Source organism: Talpa europaea (genome assembly GCF_964194135.1).
Source record: "Talpa europaea genome assembly, chromosome: 11".
Lineage (NCBI taxonomy): Eukaryota > Metazoa > Chordata > Mammalia > Eulipotyphla > Talpidae > Talpa > Talpa europaea.
In genome coordinates, this window is record NC_140078.1 from 66829370 (window position 1) to 66853049 (window position 23680).

The 23680-nt window shown below is 43.9% G+C and overlaps 2 protein-coding genes across 2 annotated transcripts in view; one reads left to right on the top strand and one right to left on the bottom strand.

Moving 5' to 3' along the window:
* The window catches only part of CACNA2D3 (calcium voltage-gated channel auxiliary subunit alpha2delta 3), a gene marked incomplete at both ends in the record, with an annotated part of 806408 nt that overhangs the window by 109262 nt on the left and 673466 nt on the right, over positions 1-23680 (bottom strand). The window lies entirely within an intron of this gene.
* Positions 15215-22126, top strand: LRTM1 (leucine rich repeats and transmembrane domains 1; the record flags this gene model as incomplete). Its single annotated transcript, XM_084247389.1, has 2 exons — positions 15215-15852; positions 21714-22126. The coding sequence occupies exons 1-2, from the start codon at positions 15261-15263 to the stop codon at positions 22124-22126; spliced, it is 1005 nt and encodes a 334-aa protein (XP_084103515.1). The 5' UTR covers positions 15215-15260.

Here is a 23680-nt window from a genome sequence, read left to right on the forward strand (position 1 = left end):
CAAAGTATACTATACTACAGGGAAGCTGATATATTTTTTAAAAACATACGTTCTCTGTTCAGAATTACGTGACTCAAAAACTTTCCTTTCTGAAGGAGGATAAGCAGAAAACAGGCACAGTCTCCTGAGAGCTACCTGTCTTACTTTTTAAACTATGGCCATATCGCAAACGTTAGCTGATCCTTTCCCAGGCAAGTGTGTTTGACTCGGGGTGTGGAGTTGGGGATGAAGCCCAGAAGCCCGCGGGGGTGAGGGGTGCCTGTCCTCGGAAGGCCAGCTGTCTGCTGGGATGGCTGTTAGTTCGCCTCTATCCCCTCTGTCCTCTGCCCTGGCTATCTGCTCACACCTGAGTGCTGGCATTCTTTCCTCTGCAGTGGGATCTAGAATTCCTTAGTGTAAAGGAGTGGCTGTCCCACTTCTGCTTTCTTCCAGGACAAGCTCTCTCTTGAGTCTGGATGTTCTAAAGCAAGTGTGGCCAAGGGGCTTTGTGAGCATTGCTGTCCAAATACTCGCTCGGGTGGAGGGGCAGGAGCAGGTCCATGAAATGCCATGCTTCTTCTGCTACCGGTCTGCAGATCAAAGGGATTTCTCCCCTTCCTGCCCAGCAGTGAAGAGAGAGTGGGCCCGCGGGGATGACTTCTGAACAGGAGGGCAGCCATGACAAATATGTCCGAGATCTGACTGATAGCGCTATTCTGGGGATGGACCAGATTAGTGCTAACTCCATGCACAGAGTACCCTGCTTTCCTCACCTCCGGCGCCAGGCCCCTCTCCCCAGCCCGTAGCCACAGCCTACCCAGGCAGCCTCTCCTCTCAGTGGGCCTTGGCCCCGAGAAGCAATGGGCAATGCAGACCAAGCAGGGCAAACTTCTTACTGGGTAGGGATAGGAGGATTATTTCTGTGTTGTCAGAGCTGTTTCTTTTGGAGCCCTTTGTTCTTCCTCCTGATGCAGGGGGGAGGGGCTGGGAAAAATAAATGACCAAAAAAAAAAAGTGTCATTAAAAGCCTCTGAAGACAGGCCAATGTGGGTTCAAGTCCAGCTCCACTGCTTTTACAGACTTCACCTCAACCTATGCAGTGACTCCACCTTACCAAGATTCAGTTTTTTTTTTTAATCAGTAAAAATATAGAAAGTCATGGAATGGCGGAGGAATTACATGATTGTCTGTAGGCGGAGTGTCCATGTCTGTGACTTTTGGAGTTTTCTGAGTTGTAGACATCTCAACTGGCCTGAGCAGTCAGGGGCTTACTGTGGCAGTCAGTGCAATTGATTTCTAGACAGAGGAGGAACTAAACAAAGAACAAGCTTCTGATTAACAGTGCCCCATCACTCCAAATAGGACAGAAGCAGAGAAAGAAATGGAGGAACTAGATTCAGTGTCTTCTTGGTACCAAGTTGCTGCCTGACATTTGTTACCCTTTTGAATTGACTTGTTCAGATTGGACACTTTATTTACCTAAATCTAGGGATATGCATGGGGACAGCATCAGTGAGATAACCCTTCTGAGACTCATGGCTGACCCACCATTCCAGCAAACCCTTGGCAGTCACAGGGCCTTTAAGGGGGGCTGTCCATGTACCCTGACTGGAAGATGCAATGCCGGGGCCATCTCCTGACTTTTTTGATCATATTTCTACCGTAAGCCATGGATTTCCTGTGCAAATGCACAGACAACAACTTAACTCCTTTTTTAATCTGCCCACCCTAAAATTTTGTGCCTCAAATTTTAAGATCATCTTTAAAAATACAAAATTAATTACTACTTCTTGCGAATGCTCACCGCTTATGAGCAATGTACAGGAAGGAAAGTTCTGTTCTACCAACATGGCCTCAGAGCTTCAGCGGGGCTGACTGTTGACTTGTCAGGACATTATTATTATTATTATTATTATTATTATTATTATTATTATTATTATTATTATTATTATAAAAATCTACTGTGTTTAGATAAGGAGAAAACATCAAGTTTATATTAAGATGTTGGAGTTAGGAGGTAGGTGGGTTCAGTCAATAGCTTCTTAGGATATGAGCCAAGGTCTCTCTCAGCAAAATGTCACTTTCCTTTGTATTCCATACTGATTAGTCAGATTTACAAATGTCAGGATCAGCAACTAGGATAGTGTTTGCAGTTGGCCATAGTTTTCTGCCTCAAGCACTGGGCTGGAAAGGCCTCCACAGGACCGTGGGGGAGGCAGCCTGGGCGACAAAGCAGGTAACTGTGGCATGCAAGCACTTACTTGCTTGGTCTGCTGGTATCACATTCACACTAACACAAACACAAATGCACAGCAGGGAAAGTTCTGTTCTACCAACATGGCCTCAGAAGCCCAGTGGGGCTGACCGTTGACTCCTCAGGACTCAAGCACCTGTGTCAGGAGGAGGACACCTCCATTCTGCCGCCCCCCAGGCAAGCGCAAAATGGGTTAGCCACGGCGGCAACGTGTAAGTAAAATCTCAAAATTTGCTGAACGAGTACTGAGATTTTGTAAATGTTCCTCTCCTCCTCTTCCAAGGAAGTACAGAGAGGAAGCCAAATACCCTTCTCTAGAGATGGTAGATGGTGGAGCTGCCCAAGGACACCACTGTGCAGCGCCAGCACCCCAAGTACATTACAGGGCCCTAACCCCGAGCAATATTCTTGCAAAGGAATGCATGTGAGAGACAGATAAAGCTTTTCAATATGAACATAATTATAGTGGAAGATGGGGAGGTGGGTGGAGGAGGTCAACAACCAGCTTCTCTTCTCCTGTGTCTGCTTGCCTGAGCTCCCCTTCGCTCTCTATGCAGTAGCCATGCATGTGTCTCAGTAGCTCCCAGGGCACCGTGCCATCTCTCTTGCCTCTCAGCCATACCCATGCCATGTTTTTTCCTAGAATGGCTCTTGTCTCTTCCTCTCCTTGCTGTACATTCCAGTCCATCCCTAAGGTTGTAGCCTGACTAGAACATCCCTCGGGATGTTTGCCCCAAGCTCCCAGGACCAAAGTCTCCTGACTGCAGTCTCTTAGAGTATCGTGTACCTCCTCTCTTAGCAATGTTCAGAGTTGTTGCTTGTCATCTATTTGTGTGGTTATCTCCTTGCTGGACTTAGGGGCTCCTTGGAGTGATTTCATGTGTATAATATCCCCAAATAGAGTTTTCTGTGTAAGGAATACTCAAAAGATGCCATCTTAATAAAGAAATCACACACAACAGACTCTACATCAGACTTTCAGAGAGCTCTCCATCTGAGGCGATAAGATAGGAGTTAAGAATGAGCATCCCCCTATACACTCTTCTTTATAGGAGGGAGCAGTTGCCTTCCAGAGACAGTTAAAGCACCAATAAAGAGACGTATGCAAGTGTTTCTGAAGTAAACACCTACACTGCCCATTCTCAGGCAGATTTAACCATCTTAGGTCTTCATCGCACACAGCAGCATCGCGCAGCTGCATCTCCAAATGCCTTTGTGGTAGGAGCAACTTGGGGCCATGGAGCGAAACATATAAACATCAGCTGTAGAAGTGGAAAGCAGTACACTGAGTTTATTTTCTCCTTGGCCCTCATTAGATTCACAAATGAAATGTTGACAACACATGAAGGAGCCTGCTTGTTGAACACAAATGTTTCCACTCCTATCAACCTCGAAACTCTGATAGTCATGCTTCATGATGAAAGCTAAACAGCCCTGGGGAAATGACTACATGCTCTCTCTAATTACGCCAGGATGGGGAAAAGGGCCGCCTCTTATCCAATAATGGGCTAACTGGAGGAGAGATTGGTCAGGCACCTGTAAAAACAGCACTAGCACATAGTAGGTGATCGAAAGTGGGCTCTTTGGATTAACTGAAAGGATGAGACAGTGCCATTGCTTCAGAATGGGAAATTGCCCATTACACAGCTGGATGGCGTCCAGATCAACTCAGGACCTTTATTTTGCTAGCAAAAGTCCCACATGAAGATTATAGTCATGTGGCACCGGCAACCAACCTTCTTTTGTTTGTGGAATTATTTTGATGACAAGCAGAGATATGTGGAACACAAGTTAGACTGTAAACGGTTCTAGACAAATACGAATACATATGGATGCTTTAAAATATGAAAATATAGTGAACTTTTGCCACACAAGCAAAATGCTCCTTTGCATGTAACTGAGTTGTTTTGTTCCAAACACATCTGCACATCCGAACAGTGCAAGTAGATGTTGCCTTAGTGCCTTATCAATACATGTCATTCAGACACAGTAACAGAGCAGACACTAATGTATATTGCTATATGCAAAGGTAATTTTTGCTCAGATTGTTATATACAAAAATTACTTATACCCTTTCCCACAAATCTGTCACTTGGGTTCCTTTGTACACCTGATAGAATTGAGGGTCAGAGAGGTCGAAATCACCTCTTCAAGGTCACAGGGCCTGTAAATGTGGGCGGTGGCTTTTGAACCCATATGGTTTCACTCCAGATTCCATGCCTTTAACAGGGACACCATTCTAAAAGGAAGTGGTTGGACAAATGAAAACTGACATATTGAAAAGGATTCCTGCCTGAGACAATTGTTTTCCAGGATATTTTCAAGTGACAGATATCAAAAAGCTAACATAGAGCAAATCTTAAAGCAAAGCACAGGTTGATTCTTGCATCACACAAAGCTATAACTTAAAAATATGAAAAACACATTGACAACTGTTCTAGAAACTGGACTATCATGTTATAATAAAAGCACAAAAGCAAATAAAAATTCACCAAGAAGAACTGCACAAAATGCTCATTTTATGTGTAACATGAGTAAACAATCAAACATGAACATGAATTTGATTCCAATTTATATTCTTGGGGCAGGGACAAATGCAGCCAATCAAAAGATGTAAGTGAAACAACGTGTCAGTGTGAGGCCTTGGCCAGGCTTCCCAAGCTGCCATGTTTCTTGATCCCTTTGTTTCTTTCATTACTTTATATCAACCAACATCTGTCTATGTTTATTCCACCAGCTGCATGAGCTCACTAATTACCTTTAATCATATTTATCTGAAATGCATCTTTATCTTCACATACGTCTTGGTTGCAAGCAAACCAAGTGCTAGAAGGCTGAGGTTGGGAGGACTTGGAATGGGAAGCCTGCAGTTCCTCTAACCCTGACAGCACAATGTGGACCAGTGACAACAACAAAAGCACGTACGCCTGCCTCTGCCTCCATTCAAGTCCCTCAGCAAGGTTCTGGTTCTATGGCTTGGTTCGGGAGAAGAGTTGGACAGTATCAGCATCAAACAAAATCATGTGCCGTCTTCTCTTGGCGGTAACAAGATGACAAGACAGTCAACACTGACAGTGATGCAATACATAGGAGTTTCTGGTGAGCTCTTTGAAGGTCAGGAACCAGCATGATGGGTCGTTCTTAGTTCCCATAGCACCCAGCTCAGACCTGGGCTCCATGGACAAGTGGCCACTGTTTACTCTTAGCTTTAGGGAGATTAGAGGCTCACATTTTCTATCCACCACTCCACTAATTTTATTTCAATCAACTACTCCACTAATTTTATCAGACCTCTCAAGACCAAGTAAAGGGAGATTAAATTCTACAGAGTCATATGAAGTAAATGAGATGGCATTAGGAAGTTCTTGAACCTGAATTTTGCCAAAAGTCAAGGAAGATTGAGGAGATACAGATGTCCTTCTTTCTGTCTTGCTTTCACACAAGGTGGCCTTGATTCTCCACTGAATGGTTCAAAAGGAAACGGTTATCTTCTGAGTTAGCTAGAACCTTCAGAGAACTAAATTGTATCTTCCTGTCTAAAATAATGGATTATATGGGATAAAAAGACCTTAAGAAAGTCTCTTTGATAAATGGTGCAGACACAATTGAACAGCCATCTGGAAAAGTATGAAACTAGACCATTATCTTACACCATACCCCCAAATTAAAATCAAACCATGAAATACACAGAAGAAAACATAGATGATAAGCTCCTTGACATAATCCTTAAAGAGTTCTTTGGGGATTTGACTCCATCAGCAAGGGAAACAAAAGCAAAAATAAACAAAATGGGACTATATCAAATTAATAAGCTTTTGTATAGTGAAAGAAACCATCATCAAAAAGAAAATGCAATCTACTGAATGCAGAAGATATGTTCACATCATACATATGACAAGGCGTTCATAGCCTATATATAAAAAGAACTCATACAACTCCATGGTAACAAAAACGAAGAACCCAATTGAAAAAAATGAGCAGAGGATCTGAATAGACATTTCTCCAAAGAAGACACATGGATGGCCAATGGGCACATGAAAAGATGTTCATCATCACTATTACCAGGGAAATGCCAATCAAAACCACAATGAGTTATCACCTCACACAAAAGTATAAAAAAACAACAAGTATTAGTGAGGATGTAGGGAGGAAGGAATCCTTGTACATTGTTGATGGGAATGTAAACTGGTGAAGCCACTATGGGAAACAGTATGAAGGGTCCTCAAAAAATTAGGGCTAGAAATACCACATGATCAGTGATTCCACTCCTGGGTATTTATCTGAAGAGGATGAAAACATTATTCTGAAAAGATATATGCACTCCTTTGTTCACTGTAGCATTGTTTATAACAGCCAAGATATGGAAACAATCTAGATGCCTATCGACGGATGGATGGATGAAGATGTGGTGCAGATACACAACGGGATGCTGCTCAGTTATTCAAAAACAAAGATGAAATCTTGCCATTTCAACAGTGTGGATGGATCTTGAGGATATTATGCTAAGTAAGTCAGATGGAGAAAGACAAATAGCATATGATTTCACTCATATGTGGAAGATAAAGAAACAAAGCATGTGAATACACAAAACAAAAACAAACTCTTAGACAAGAACAGATTTGTGGTTACCAGAGGGGCAGGGGCCATGGGTGAGTGAATCAAGTAGAAGGAGTCAGTTATAAGATGGTGGATGAAAACTAGACTTTTGTTTAGTGGTACAAACAGATGTCAAAATAGAAAGTTAGGCACCTGAACAATATATCATGATATAAACCAATGTTTCTTCAATAAAAATGAAATAAAAAGACAACTTAGGACATAAGATACATACAACTAGATTCTCTGAATGCTGTACCTGGCATGGGAGATGTTGCACAAATCACTTCTCTATGACTAAATTTTCTCTCATTCATTTATTCAACATTCAATATTTATTTAATAAATATAGTAGGTGATGCCATAAAAACTATGGAAAGAAATAAAAAAAGATCATCTTAAACTTATATATTAGTGTCACCTTTAATGCAAATAAAATGTGGAGGCAGGGCCTCCCTCGTGATGCAAGGGGTTAAGCACAGCACTGTGAAGCTATCCACAGCCTCTGCAGCAAGAGTTCGATCCCCAGCCAGGAAGCTAACACACAGCCAGGAAGCTAACAGGAGAGGTCAGCAGACCTCTCCTGTCTCACCCACTGCTCCCCTCAGCAGTATATTTCAGTCTGCCTGTTCTGTTCCACACTCTCTCTGATGAGTCCTCTCACCCCCGGCAACTCTGTTCTTGTATGCATAAATAAATAAATCTTTTTAAAAAAGAGTGAAAAAAAATAAAATGTGGAGGCAGATTCTGCTAATGCTCTCCAACAACAACTCTTTTTCCAAGGCACACACCCAAACTACATTTCTCAGTTTCCCTTGCTGATAATTATTAGGGTTAGTGATTTAATTCTGGCCAAAGAAACGTAAATGGCAGTGATAAGTACCATCTCCAGCCTGGCCCATGTCTGATCCTCATCTTCTTGTCCCATCAGCCAAGTGGTATTGAGGACTCTGAGAACCAAGGTTGAAGAAGCCAGGGTCCTTGAAGGACATCATGAAGTTTGCCCCACCCCCCCCTTCAACCTGAATTAGACTGTGATAAGAGTAACTTATCTAAAATTGTGATAAAATAGAGATTTGGGAGGTTATGTGTTATAGCAGTTACATTGCTTTACCTGATACAAACCATTAGCAAAATCTGACCCATTGTAAGCATGAAAGAAGTGGATACACATTTGCCATTTTTAACCATATTCCTAGTGCTCTTGCTATGCTTTACAAGACCAAATTGAAAAGGATAAGAGAAAGAGAAAAGAAAGGAAGGAAGAAAGGGGGGAAGAAAGGAAATAATGGTGAGGTTTTAAAAGTAACTTTATGAATTTCATAACTGGGTGCCATTTGGATCATCCATGATTCCTAGGGGGGATATTTTCCAAATGCCAAATTTCCTCCATAATCAATTAAGTGAAATTTCTGTGTGGATTTGTGGTGCCCAGGGCATCCTCCCTGGGTGCCTCCCCCCACATCAGATACTGTAGCACCTGACTTGGATGGGGGCCCACTGATGGGGAAGAGGGTGGACTTTCCCATGATAGCCCCAAAGCAAACATTAAAATGGAAGAAATGTACCAATGCATTTTAAGGCCCAGTCACATGTGCAGATCACTTGGCAGAGAAAACAGATGTTATCTTTGGGGCTAATCCTCATGGAGTGGAAGGTGAGCTCTGGAGATGCTGTGTTTACACTAAGCAGCCTCCTGTCACTAAAGCAGAAGCCATCTCAAATATTCCAATAAATGAAGTATTAGTCCCTATTACTTGCTACTTATCAAAAGTTATCTCTCCGCTTAAATTACAGATGTTATGCATGTTTGTTGTAGCAAGTTCGATATGCAAAGGTATATAGAGAAAAAGTTGATTTTCCTTTTTTCTTCTTAAATTACTCCTAACCCCCTGGGTAATCAGAATTATCAGTTCGGTAGCTGCCTTTCCCCACTTATTCAGGGTTACGCCAACTAACACACTAAAAGGCTAATCCTTCCATCTTTGACTTTTTCCCAACATAAATGAGGTTATACAATATACATTCCTATTCATATTGCCTTGTTTAACCTAAAAATTCATTATGACTATCCTCCCACGCTTAGACATAACTTATGCTTTAAAAAAATTATATTACCTGGGAGAAAAAAAATATTATTTATTTGCTGGATTTCAAGACATCAATTTTAAATGTTGAGTTTTTTTTTTTTTTTTTGAGGGATGGGGAATGTTCAATATAACACTTTATATTAGTAAATATTCTAAAATAAAATGGGAAAAGCACCTAGGCAATATGCATAAACTAGGAAATTCTGGAAATCTCAGTGTGAAGTAGTATCAGTATTATTCTGAGGGTGGACCAGAAGCAGATACTGTGTAGGAGACAGGACTTTTGAGCAGGGATCTTGGTGCCTGGGGCCCTCAGAGTGGAGGCTTCCCTCTAGGGAGAGGCATGGCTGGCTGACACTGGCATCTGCCCTGGCTACTCTTCATGCACAGTTATCTTGCACTTCTGGGATCTGGGACGAGGGGGGAGGGAGAGAAGGTGCTGCAGGCATTAGAATGCAGAGCACACACGTCCCTTTGTTCTCCGGTCCAGGTCAAATGGAATAAATCACTCAGACTTGCAGCAAAGGTCCTTCCATCTGGGAGCTTTCCACTCCTGGACTCTTCCACTTCTGGGGTGCTCTGCCCATGTTTTTGTCACAAGTCAGAGGCAGCACGAGCACAATAGAACCAAAGGCCCTTTGGACAATAAGCCACTGCTCCGAAACCTATCAGCTGTGGGTGTTCTCTGGATATGCCTAGGGAGCAGCCAGCCCAAGAATACATACTGCTCATAGGCTACTTCACTTTCAATTGCTTGCTGCATCCAATCTGTGCTTCCATGTCCTATGAGGTACACTGTCTGCATCTACATATGGGGAAGCTGAGGTTCAGAGTCTGTGGTCTGTCCAGGAACACAGCCATGTGCCCTTGCCTATAGGTAGCTTCCCAGGTGCTGTCCTGGCCTCCTGCATCAGCTGTGCTGTCTATAGACTCAACATTTTCAGACCTAAGTCCATGAGCTCTGGACCCTCATTGGATCCTGCAGGACAAAGCTAAGTAGTTCTGCTACCCCAAAGAGACACTCAAATTGTTTGACTGTCCAAGTCCCTCTGAAGTCTGTAAGTAATGAACTCTCAAGTCCACTCAAGCATTCTGATCAGAATGACGAGGTTTTAGACACATGAGGGTCTCAAAGATCATCCTTCCTAGTCCCCTCAATTTACAAATGAGAGGACATGGTGGTGGATATGTCAGACTGGACAGTATGAGTTTGGGTGGCTGACAGTTGCGGGAGGTGAGGAGGGCCCAGGTGACAGTGACAGAAATGGCTAGAGAATGGGGTGGCTAGAGCAGGTTTTGAAAGCTGGCCTGTGGGCCAATCCAGTCCTCCACTTGTTTTTGTAAATAGATTTTTAATGGCATTCAGGCAAGCCCCATTATTCAGAGTTTGTTTGTGGCTGGTTTTGTGCTATATCAGAGTTGAGTAGTGACAGTATAGCCTTGGACACCTAAATATTTACTACCTGACCTGTTACCAGGTTTCGGGGTCCTTGGTTCTTGACTATGGTCATGAAAGAACTCAAAGCCACATCTGGGCAAAGCAAAGCAAAGTTCATTTAGAGACAGTACACCCAGGAAGAGATCCAGCCTGGCAGAGTCCATGGAAAAACAATTAAGAGGAAAGGTAGGGTATTCCTGGCTTAAATGGGGTACAGGAGCTGCTCACTCCATTCTTTTTGGGGTTTACTACACAGATGCTCTTCTTGGTTTATCAGTTCAGGCAGACTGAAGGGGCATGGCCAAAGGGGGAAAGGGCTGCCCAAAAGCAGGTTGAGATACTCACAATCTAATTTTTTTTAAAGTTTTATTTATTTATACAAAAACTGGGGCACAGTTCAGAGGCTTGGGAGGGTGAGAGAATTCACCAGAGACAGAGTGGGGAGCAGAACAGGCAGACGGACCAAAGACAGTGCTGAGGGGAGCAGCGGGCGAGGCAGGCGAGGTCTGCCACGCCATATGGGACTCTCCCTGGCCGGCCGGGAATTGAACCCGCATTGCAGAGGCTGCAGACAGCTTCACAGGGCACTGCTCAACCTACTGCGCCACTGGAGAGTTCCTACAATCTGATTTTTCAGCTTCATTCACAAGGAGCCTCTTCCCTCTGCACACTGTAGTGGTGTGAAAGGCCAGGCTTCCATGTCTTTTGTCAGACCTCCCTCCTGCCTATCAAGTCAAGGTTGCTGTTTGAGAGCCAGCAGCTTGGCAGTCCTGGAAGGCATTCCCACAGGTAATTGAGACACTTACTAAGTAAGACCCTACGTGCCATGCCATGTGTTGCTTTATTTACTAATCCTCAGACCAATCTTACGGAGCAAGCATGACAGTTACCCCCGTGGTAGAGAAGACATGAGGCTTCCCCTGGGCAAGTCACTTACTCGGAAACATAGGGCTGGTGAATGGCGAGACTGCGTGCCATCTGATTCCAAAGCCCACACTCACCTGCTCTTTCGTGCTGCCTGGGACCAGGGGTTCCACGACATGGCGCCTTAAGGAAAGCATGGTTTTAACCTTAGATGTAGTCACTGTGGGCATGTGGAACATTTTGGTGTGTGGAGGGGCAGCTCCAGGCATTGAAACCCTACCTCAGAAAATGGCAGGGGATTTGCAAAAAGAAACGTTCCAATCCCTGGTGGGAAAGTTCCCAACAGCTTCAATTAGAGAACAGTCACAGTTCATTGACGCCTGATGCTCACAGGGGCGGCTTTAGAGCTTTATATGTGAAAAATGAGGAAGGGGCCAAACTTCAGCATCAGGGAAACGATGAAAGATGGAGAAGTATTTCCAAAGTCACGCACACCGAAAGGTCAATTCAACGGGGGGTGGAGAGGGAGCCGGGGAGAAACAAGGAAGCAGCTGAGGAGTATTTGTGGCACCAGGGAGAAGAGGTTGTGATGTCCACTAAAGGAAACCATGGCTATGAATTTCAGAGCATCAAGACCCTGTCAACACAGCTAATCCCCACGGATGTTGGCTGAATAAGCCTTCGGTGACCAAATGAGCACATTGTGGAAACTGTGTCAGCCTCCAGCAGGCCAATTTGTCCTCATATTACATGCTCTACTGGCTCTGGTGCTAGACCCCTGGACCAAGATGCATGTGCAGCACCCCCAACCCGATGCGGGTTGACACGGCATGGTTAATAAGTCAACAGAATTCAGAAGCCACGGCCGGATTAAGAAGGCAGTTTTATTTTGGTGCCTGGGACTTCAAGCAGATTAAATAATCAAAAAGACTGAGCCATCGGGGTCATGTTTGAATGCTACAGCTGTTCACTGAGGTTTGACAAACATTCTTTCTGTGACTCGTCCTCTGAATGGGGACGGCAGAGATGATCTTGGGAAGGCCGATGTGTTAAGAAAGAAGAGGGGGCACAATCAAAAGAGCCTCTTATGGAAAACAATCCCAGCCAGATGGGGACGGAGGAAGGACTGCTTAAATAATTGGTCTCCTGAAAGCAGCGACTGTTTTCTGAATTGAAGAAAAGCACAAGCAGGATTCAGAGAAAGTGAATGAAAAGCTGGGCACCGACCTTGCCATGCCCTCCATTTGCTGCTCTGCGAGTAAGTAAAGGTAGCTGCCGCTTCAGTGCGCAGGCCTGTGGTGATGCCGTCATGAAAGATGAGATGTGATTGTGCGATATATCTCAAAATGGGTATATGTGGGGTCCTATTTTCAAGTTGTTATTCTCAGAAGACTAAACAGATGTAGGAGTGACTCTGGCAGGGGCATTTCTGTCTGTGCCATGTGGGATGCAGGGGTGGGGGTAGGCGCAAATTTACCCAGCCAGGATGGAGATATGCAGTTAGCATATCGCAGGTCATTTTATAGAAACACAGTACTTCAAGCTGGAGCTCATAGATCATTCCCCTTGGGGGTTCGGTAGTGGGAGCAAAGAAAGAATGAACAAACTAGCTAATAGTCTCAGAAAAACAAGTCTTTCATTAATAGATTAGTGGATTCTGTGGAAAATGTATTTTGAGATTTAAGATTTGATTTCCTGCAGCTAATTAATGCTTAAGACACAGTTAAAAGTACAGGGTGTCACCTCATCTCTGATGGTGAGACATTGCGGCTTTTAAAAAAGTCACTTAGGTTGTTTGCAAAATTATAAAAAGGAAAACAGGCTCTGCTCTTACATATTTTGGAAGAGGGAGGGGAATATGATGTTTTCCATCTCTTCAGCTAAATAATCTGAGCAGAATCTCCCTCAGAAGGCTCTCCAACATCTTTCTTATAGTTATAAAGCACTGTTCACAGACGCAGAGAATTCAAGGGACCCAGGAAAACAGGCTCCAGTGCACTTGACAGTCACACTGTAAATTTCCTTAGTTACAGCCCCAAACAAACAAACAAACGCACAAAGAAACTCTTTTAAGAGCTTTCTTTATGACTGAATAACTATCTAGAGTCCGAACTATTATTTGTGTGGCCTTGTGAATTCCTCTTCCAATTTAACAAAATGTCCTTGACAGATGTTTGCCACATTTGGAAATTCAAGTCTCAGGAAAAAAGAAGGGAGTGAGCTAACTACTCTAGAAAAGGGTTCAGCAGTGTGTAAATATAAACTCAGCATCTTCCCTGTGCCCTGCCGGAGGCTCTTGTTGATTCTGGAGACTCTATCCCACATCTCCATAGGGTCAGGGAAGTCTGGGCAGGGATGTTTTTTGCCGCATCATTTGTAACGCAGGGAAACTGCAACAATGCAAATGCCAGCGAGAGAGAGGCTAACCTATCTTGCATGGTCTCCCCTCGGAATATTCTACAGCCCTTCAAAGGAATAAATGGGCTCTCCTCATATCCCTATGGCTACATCAGTTTTGAGTGATTACAGTAGACTGTGAAATAAAACATGCTTATGCTTATATTTAATTACTTTAAAAAAACACTAAGAATAGTATGGTATGTATGCATAAATAGTATGGTATGTATGGTATGTATGCTTAACAGTCATTAAGCAGGTAAGAACCGTGAGAGATTCTGGAAGCAGACTGCCTAAGTTAAAATCATCACTCCACTGCTTATTACCTGTGTGACCTTAGGCAAATGGTTTAGCTTCCCTGTGCCTCAGTTTCCTCACTTTTAAAATGGTGATAATAGAACTAGACTTATAAGGCTATAAGGATTTAATAAAGTAACATGAAGTTTAATTAATATGCCCATTGATTAATATGTATATTAAGTATGTGGCACTTAGATTGGTGTCTGGCTCAAATACATGGTTGTTAGAGTTGTTATTATTGTGTTGATTTTAAAAGGCCTAGAGGGATCTTTCAGTAATGGGACAGGGGAGAAGAGTTTGTGGCAGAAAATGTGACTTGGGTGCTACTCAAAGGAGTGCAACTGTACTAGTAATACCTTGTCTTTCTGAGTTAAAAGAACAAAGAGATGAAAGAGACAACAAACTATGAATGATAAACTTAATTTTGTTATAGGCATGTGGGCATTGAAATTTATTATATTATTAATAGGTCTTTTCTATGTTTCTGAAATCTCTCAAAAAAATAGGAGTAGAGATAATCATCACTCCTGGGACCACTACACCTGTAACGATGGACCTCAATATGCAGGAATGCTTCACACCTGTTCTACCCAACAGGGTAACCACAAGCACCATATAACTATTTAATTTAAAATGAATTAAAATTAGGGGCAAATGAAAATTCAGTTCCTTTGTGCAACTGTCCCATTTCAGGGTCATTGCAGATCCCATTGCAGCTCTTAAACCTAACCCAGAACTCCTTGCATTCCCTGGAAAGTAGAGTTTTCCATTCCCTCCCGCAACGGAAGGAGCTTGATCTGTCATCAAAACAACCTAAGTCACCTTCCCACATCCCTGGGTGAAACCTGGAGCCACACAGAGATGATGGCTACATTAGTGAACAGCAGATACAGGGCATAGAATATTTTCGCCACCACAGAGAGCTCTGTTGGACAGCACTGATCTTAAGCATACTTTAACCCATGTGACTCACTGAACTTAGCATCACACTTCTAAACTTTCAGCCCAGATAATTCTGCCACACCCTACAAAGGGCACATGTCTCCAAAAAGATTTTTTTCACCTTTCTATCTGATATCCTTCAATCTTGTCTTCTACTGAGAAAGCATCTTTTCTAGGGCTTCTGACCATAGTTGGCAGAGTTTGCCTTATTTATTGACACTAGAGATGCACCCAGTTCAGCCGGTTCTACCTAAGATGGTGAATAATGGAAACTCTTCTGGGTTGCAGAGAGAGAGGTTGGCTCCAAATCACAATACCAGTGGACCCAACGGGGAACAAATACAAGCATCGTGTACAGAGTGACTCTTATCCTGATCTCTTCCTGTTTGTCACAGGGGAAATGCTCCTGCTCGCAAGTGGGATTTTCCTGCTCCAGGTGGCGTGTGGCTGCCCAGAGAGATGCCACTGTCACTTGTCGTCCAGGTCTGTGGACTGCAGCCGGCAGGGCCTGGTTGAAATCCCTTCTGACCTGCCTCCTCAGACACAAACGCTGCTCTTACAAGATAACCAGATACACCAACTTCCTGCGTTTGCATTTAGGTCAGTGCCACAGCTCACCGCCTTGAACTTGTACAACAACTCCCTCTCACATCTGGCTCCTGGAGTGTTCCATGGACTTCGGCAGCTGCAGGTCTTAAACCTAACCCAGAACTCTTTGCATTCCCTGGAAAGTAGAGTTTTCCATTCCCTCCCACAATTGAAGGAGCTTGATCTGTCATCAAACAACCTAAGTCACCTTCCCACATCCCTGGGAGGACCCTGGAAGAACCTAACTGTATTTGCAGTTCAGCAAAACCAGCTTCAGCAGCTTGATCGAGCCCTCCTAGAATCCATGCCCAGGGTGAGGCTTTTATTTCTTAAGGACAACCTCTGGAAATGCAATTGCCACTTGCTCGGTCTTAAACTCTGGCTGGAGAAATTTATCTATAAAGGTCAGTAATGTCTATTTGGAAACTGCCATCTGTGTCTTACCAGTCTAGGATGGACTGCATCTGTTCTCTGTATTAGAAGGAATGCTGGGGAGTGTGCAGGGGCCGGGGTAAGCTTTTTCACATTGATGTCATTTCATGGTATGGCAAGAGGCAAGTGAGTCATTTGGGGGTGTTTAAATTCAGGTTTTTAAATTCATCTACAAATATGATTCATAGAGATAACTTCCCGCCTTTTTAATTAACAAAAAACAACAAGTTATCTATAGACCCTTAAGGAGGAGGGGAATTCAATTGCTACCCAATAGCCTCTCAACTTCAAAGTGGCACCAAGTGCCAATTTTCAGTGAGATGGAAGCAGGGCATGGCTATCTCTCCTGGGGACCTTTCCTACTCTTTGTCTGCTTCTATCCTTTTGACAGCTATCCCTGTCTGTTTTAGCAAATACCACTGTCACTGAAATTGGACGCAATATTTCCTCCTCTCTAAAGTCACATGCTATTTCTTTAATCAGGTATCAAAAACAAAGCGAGAGATCCTAGAATCTGAAAAATGAGGGGCCCTGAAAATCACCCTAGGTTCAGTAAACCAGCCCAACAGTGAAATCCAGCCCACCTGCTGGTTTTGTAAATAAATTTTCATTGGAACTTACCCACGTCCATTTATTATGTCTTGTCTGTGGCTGCTTTTTGCTATAAGGGTAAAGTTGAAAAGCTGAAACAGACTGTATGGCAAAGCTTAAAATATTTACTATCTGGTCCTTTACAGAAAAGTTTTCCAACCCTTTCTAACTTAATGCCAGCCACTTATCAATGGGAAACAGAGGCCCAGAGAGGCTTAATGATATATCCAAGGTCATAGAGTAGAAGCACAGACAGGACAGATTGGCTTCTGAATCTTGGGCCTGTTTTCTATTTTCTATATCACAGCACTTCTTTCCTCCTGACTTTCAGGCATCATTCATTCCTTCATTTCTATATTTGAGTGCCACTTATGGTTCTAGGCACTGAGCAAAAATCAGTAACAGAAACAATCCCTGCCATCACAGAGGTTACATTCTGATAGTAGAAACAGATTAAACAAGATAACAACTATTCATTCTCCGATAAAAATTAATGCTAGAAGAAGGGGAGAGGGTGGGGGCAAGGGTCTGCTTTAGAGAGGATGGGCAGGGAAGGGCTTCTCCATGAAAGTGACATGGGTGAGCAGAAAGTGAACAATGAGGAGAGAGAATAGGGGGGAAAGACAGCATGTCAAGGGCCTGACCAGGGAGTAAGATAGGTTTGACCGAGGGACAAAAAAGAGATAAACAAGTGGCCAGAACAGAGAAAGGGAACCAGAGAGCAAGGATAAGGCAACACAAGTACTCGGGGCCAGGTCATGCCAGAACAGGCAGTGCAGGCTGAGATGCTCAAATTTGATTTTAGGTAAGATGGAAATCTCTGGAAGAATTTCAGTCAGGGGAACAAAATAATCAGATTAAAAGGTCACTCTGGTGACTCCAGGGAGAGCAGAACGAAGGCTGCAGGAGCAGGAGAATGAGGGAGAATGTGATTTTAGTCACCTGGGGAGGGGATGCTAGTGGCCCAAACTGGGTGGTGAGAAGTGATCTACTCGGGGCTAATGTGGAACATCAATCTGACAGAAAGTGCTGGTTGGTCGTAGTTGGACATGAAGAAAATAGAGTTATTGAAGGGAAATGCAATTTTGTTTGGTTTTGTAGGAAGAACCAGATAAATGGTGATGCCAATAGCTGATAAGGGGCAGACTGGGTGATGAGGGAAGTGGGTGAATACTTGTGGGAGGTGCAGAAGCCAAGGGTTCAATTCTGGGTGTTTCAGGTGTGAGGTACTCACTATAATCCCAGGGGGCGCTATTGAGTTGGTGGAAGTGTGACTGAACATATAACTCAGGGAGATGTCAGAACTACCAACATGAATTAGGGAGGCAGTAGGACTGGATGGTCTCAGCAATTACATAGAAGGAAGTGGGTCAAAGTACCAGTGAATTCAAATATACAGTATTGAACTCAACAATACAAGAGCAAATAGTATTACCCCCAACCAGCTCATGTTCGAGTTGACCTTCAACTGGAGACATAATATGGCAAGTCTTTCTTACAGAGGTTGCAAGTAAAACTGTTGGCATCTAGAGGTGAGGTAGCAAATGTGTTCCAGACTAAATGGCAAGTGTAAGCCACATCATCACAGAAAGACAGTTTTCATCAAACTAGAACATTTCTTGGGTCTCCCTGATGGCGCAAGGGGTTAAGTCTCAGCACTATCAAGCTATCTGCAGCCACTGCAGCACAAGTTCGATCCCCGGGCAGGGAGCTACCCACATGGCACAGCAGACCTCTCCTGTCTCACTCACTGCTCCCCTCAGCAGTGTATTTCAGTCAGTCTGGTGAATCCTGTCTCTGGTGAATCCTCTCATCCCTCCACCTCTGGCCTGTACCCCAGTTCTTGGATGCATAAATAAAATATTTTTTTTTTAAGGAAAAAAAGAACATTTCTTGACAAAACTAGTTCTCATATGAAGACACTAGAATCAACACAGGGCTGGAGCTTCCTCTTGCTGATGAATGCGCCTCACAGGCTCTCGATGTCACCAGGTGGAAGAGTCAAGTCAGGGAGTTCATAGGGCCCTTCTGATCTCACATCCCCAGACACAGCCCACATGCCCGCCTGGCAGAGCTGGTGTACATAGGCAGTAGTGTTTTTCAGGAGAAAGGTAACACTGGCTTGGGATAACAATTCCTCAGTGTCCCAATGTAACTAGAAAAAACTGATGGATGTGAAATGTGGAGACAATCTACTTGATGTATTGAATAAAGGAAATAAGGGATCTGATATTTGCCAAGACCTAATTTAGAAAAAATCCTTAACATGTGAACTCTAAGGTCACACCAAATGGCAATAAAATGCGTGGGGGATCAAGCAGGTGGTTTTGTGGCCTGAAGTGGTGTTCATTGGTTCCGCTGGCCGACTCAGTCAGGTGGCCTCTGTCTGACCACAGAGGGTGGAGACATTTAGCCTTCCTGTGGGAAAATTGTGCTTTGGTGAGGACCTGATAATGTCTCCTCCACAAAACATGCAATTAATTTGGTAACTACTAGTCCTCTCTCTGTTCATATGTAAACAAATCATCTATGCTAATATCTAAGGGTATTAAACATTTACTCTGCTTAGGCATTGTGCTAAATACTTGACATACTTTATCCAACTGCTCCTCAGGGAAATCTTTTGAGGTGAATTTCATTATTATCCCCTTCTCCCACTTTCCAGATGAGAAAGCAAAGGCACAGAATGGTCAAGTAATTTGCTCAGGGTCACACAGCTCAGTAATGGTGAGACTCAAGATTTGAAATCAATTTCTTCTAAGACAGCAGTTAAGAACAACTACTGGCCAATGGGGAGAAATAAGTGCTGGGCAAGCTGGAGCATCTTGTGTTGTCAGCTTCCATGAAGCCAGAGGGAGTGGGATCCTCAGGCAGTCATCAGCAGATTTGCCTCCCGGGTCATGGCTGCAGAGACTGTGGTAGAGAGGTAGGTGGGAGGTGAATTCTAACTGAGGATGAGGCTGTACTGGAGGCCATGGAGCCAGGCCCCCACCAGGCCCCAGCCTCTAGCCTGTGTATTTCCTTTGCTCTGGGTCCTGAGGCCATGCTTCTCACCCTAATATTAAGCAGCAGGAAGCTTGGGATAGGAGAAAAATGATGCAGCATTTGGGTGAACCAACCCAGTCCGGGTACAAGTAGGCTGATGGAGTTGCCCTTTCCATGGCAGGCAGAATTTCTTCCCCTGGCAGAAGCCTCAGTCTTTGTTGTCTGGGTTGCCTTCTGCTCAAGGCCCCATGCTGCATTTCTGTATTTTTGCCTTAACAACAACCCCACAGGCAGAGATATGAAGTGTTTCCATGAGACAGGGGTCTTTAGTCACAGCACAGCCCACTGTCGACTTGGATTCATCCAGAGCAGCCACACTGTACTTTTGGTCTCACACATCTCAGTAAAGTAGACAAATTCCTCCTTCTGTTTTACTGAGATTCTTGCTTCTGGGGATGTATTAAGAAGCCAGCACCAGGAGGGGCCCAAAGAAACTGTGGAAATAGGTGACTCAGTTTCAACTAGTGGCAGGAAAAGGGTGTGGGTTGAATTGAACCATATCCACTAACCCAGGGGTGCCCTGGGAGACTGCAAAATGGTCCCATTTACTAATAGGGTCATGTAGGCCTTGGTTTAGAAGGCTCAGATAGAATGAATCTGAGACTATTTATAAAATGCTCAAGTGCTATCTTGATATAATTTCATAATTCTATGGTATATACAAAGGATCTCCAATCTAGCTTGGCTAAGAATAGTGCCAGAATCCACAATTGTCTCGGGGGGTGGTGTTTTCGGCAGCAGGGGTTACCTAAGTTACAGGTCATGGGAGTGGGAGGATCTTGTCAAAGGTCTTTATTGAGGATCATGTGTGAACTCCATTGACTTCAGAATGTTCCCAAGAGGAGGACATAGAGGGAGATAGCAAATGTAGGGAATGAAAACTAGGATCAAGGAGGGCTGGTTTGGATTTTGGTGCATCCATCTATTTCTTCTGTGTGTGTGTGTGTGTGTGTGTGTGTGTGTTTCAAGTTTATTTATTTATGCATAGAAGAACTGGGGTACAGGCCAGAGGTCCAGAGGGTGATAGGATTCACCAGAGACAGAGTGGGGAACAGAAAGGGTGGATTAACTGAAATGCATTGCTGAAGGGAGCAGTGGGCGAGACAGGAGAGGTCTGCTGCACCATGTGGGTCACCTCCCTGGCCGGGGATAGAACTCATGCTACAGCAGGTGCAGATAGCTTCATCATGCTGAGACTTAACCCCATGCACCACCAGGGAGGCCCTGACCTGGGAGATTTTGGACAAGAATGACTTATTACAGTGGAGTTGTGAGGACTTATCTAAGAGTTTTGTTAAATGTCAAGTCAGAAGAAAATATGATGCTTGTATGGCAAAACATTTTTTGTTTATTTGCTTGAAGTTAGTGGTCAAACTAAACCAGAACAGATTCTACTATCCCAGAGCTCTTTCTAGAAAAGATTTATTAGGTATTCACTTCCCTCCTGACCCCTCCACCCCAAACAGCAGTCGTCTACATACCTGAAGAAATCAATCACCTTATAGAGAATGGAAACGGGGTCTAATAGCTCATTGGAAAGTTTGGTACTTGAAGTAGTAAATGTTTAGAGGCCTGAGGAGACACATTAATTGTACTTAATCCCACAAACTATAATATCACTTGTCAAATCTTCAGACACACACAACACTCAAAAGACCATTCCACCTCCCCATTTGGCTTCACTGAAGTGTTCGTAGACACATAAGGTTTTTGTAATTAGCACATAACATCGCAACAGTGGACACTTGTTGTTGTTGTTGTGTGTGTGTGTGTTTTTTTTTAGTTTAGTTTAGATTTCCAGTGGGAATCAGGCACAATAGATTTATTGTCTGGTGGGGTTCATTAGGGTTGTGAGTGGCAGGAAAGTTGTTGGCAACAGCACCTCAGGTTGGCCTCCAGTGCCCCGTCTCATCAGCTTTTGCATTGTTTTCCCCCCAGCATTTATAAGGTAAAGGTAACCTGACTTCTAATGAATGCTTGGTCATACATAATTGCCAATTTTGTGTGTGGCATTTTTAGCATTGAGCCAATTTAAAAAATCTAAAATCATAAAATATGGTTGTTAAGTTCTTTGACTCCAGAAAAAAAAAAATAAGGTGCTTTATAAATTCCATCTGCCTGTGTGTTTGCAGGCTGAGGATTTGGGAACTCAGTTGTATCTGGCTCTGTTATCATCTGCTGCTTTTGTCTTTTCAAGGGGGAGTAATGGACGGTGTCATCTGCGTGTCACCAGATTCCTGGACGGGAAAGGACCTCCTTCAAATCCCTCACGAGCTGTACCAGCCCTGCCCTTTTGCTTCCCCAAACCTGGAGTCCTCAGGGGGCCTACAACCAGGCTCCTCCCCCCAGGCTGTCCCAGGGCTCCCTGACAGTCACTCGGAATGTCAGCTCAATCCCAAAGCGAGGCCGGCCAACCTTCGTCACGCTGTGGCCACTGTTGTCATTACGGGGGTCGTGTGTGGGGTCGTGTGTCTAATGATGCTGGCCTCCACCATTTATGGCTGCACCTACGCGGCCCTTACAGCCCAGGGCCACAGAGGACCCCTGGCTCCACCCAGTGAGCCAGCAAAGACAGAAGGGAAAAGGCTATTTGACAGTTCACCAGCCTGAGAGCTTTCATCTAAAATAGGAATAATCATTTCAGGGCAGAAGAGCATGCCCGAGTACAGCTGAAGTTCACTGTCACTGCCTCGTTGTGCTTTCTGCGAGATGAAAAAGAACAAAAACAAAAGATGAGTCTTTAAAAAAATATTCCTGGGAAGAAATTCATGTTGAGACTCTTAAAATACCATAGATGAAATAGAGATACTTGTGCTCTGTGCCTGAGAAGTTATTGCAACTTTTCTATGTGGGGGAAGATGCCATGTCTTTCAGGTACTTTTCTTGAATTAAGTTGCTTTTACAGAGCAACAGAAACTCAAACACACGTGCCAGTCAGCATTCCTGGGAGCTTTATGGTCCACTGGAAAACTGCCCGATTTTGAGTGCCTGGGAAGAGACTGGTGATCTTACCCGTGGGGCACTGAATGCCTCTATAATTCAAATTCATGCTAGATCGGTGATACTTTTAGATGTTGTGTATGTTATATATTTAATGGGAGCGTCTGTTGGTTGGGAATTTCGGAGCTTGCCACAAGAGTCAGATTATATTTAATTTTCTAAATCAGAAAACCATTTGGGGCTTTCTAGGCCACAGAGGAAGAGGAGGGTTCCATGTCTGGATAATGGGACTCAGACCCAGAGTCTGGGGAAGTTTTCTGATGCAAAGGTAAATAACATATAAACAAACACAATGAGGATGGGGAGCCAGAATTCAGGGCAGATACTACCAAAAGGCCATATCCACCAGGCGATTGCAGCCTTCCATTTATAACTCTCACAGCAGGAATGAATTTAGGGTGGGCTGAGAGCGAGATAATGGCTTGTGTGGCTCTGTATCTCCATACATAGTGCACAGAGTCACGGGCCTGTACAGCCACACCCACACATAAACATACTCGGAGCAATCAGTTTACCCACTAATGAAACGCAGCCGTGGCAGGGTGGAAGCCAGCAGCTGTTGACCACCACCCAGATTGTCTACTCAACACTCTGGGATAGGAAGTAAGAAGGAAGCCTGAAGAGAGCAGGAATTACCAAGAGACTCGAGATATGCAGCAGCAGCCATCCTGAACATTATTTAGGCGGTGGTTTGAAAAAATCAGGTGTGGCTTGTTTTACTCTGCAGACACGGTCCTGAAGACTTGCATGCAAAGTGAATTTTTGTAAATTGAATCATCATTTTAATGCAGTAGGGGAGCTTGCTATTTAAAGGAACCTTTCATGGAATCTTTCTATAATGGCAATAATTGGCTCCAGATTTACGCATTTATAAATTTGCATTTTCTCATGCTAGGTTTTCTTAAAGTGGAATCTACCTGCTCTCTCTCATGATGAGCCACCACATATTTAGTCACCTATTAGTATTAAAATCATTTTACAGAGAGGAGTTAAAGAGTTGTTAAAAGCAGTGAATAGCAAATACAGGGCAAGCTGTCTCTCCAGAGGCCTTGACAGACATCGCTAATCAATCCCAGCTCTCCTCCCAGCTGAGCCCCCATGAACCACAGATGCCTTCTTAAGACAGCACTGTAGGCAACCAGAACTAATCAATTGGAATTGGTT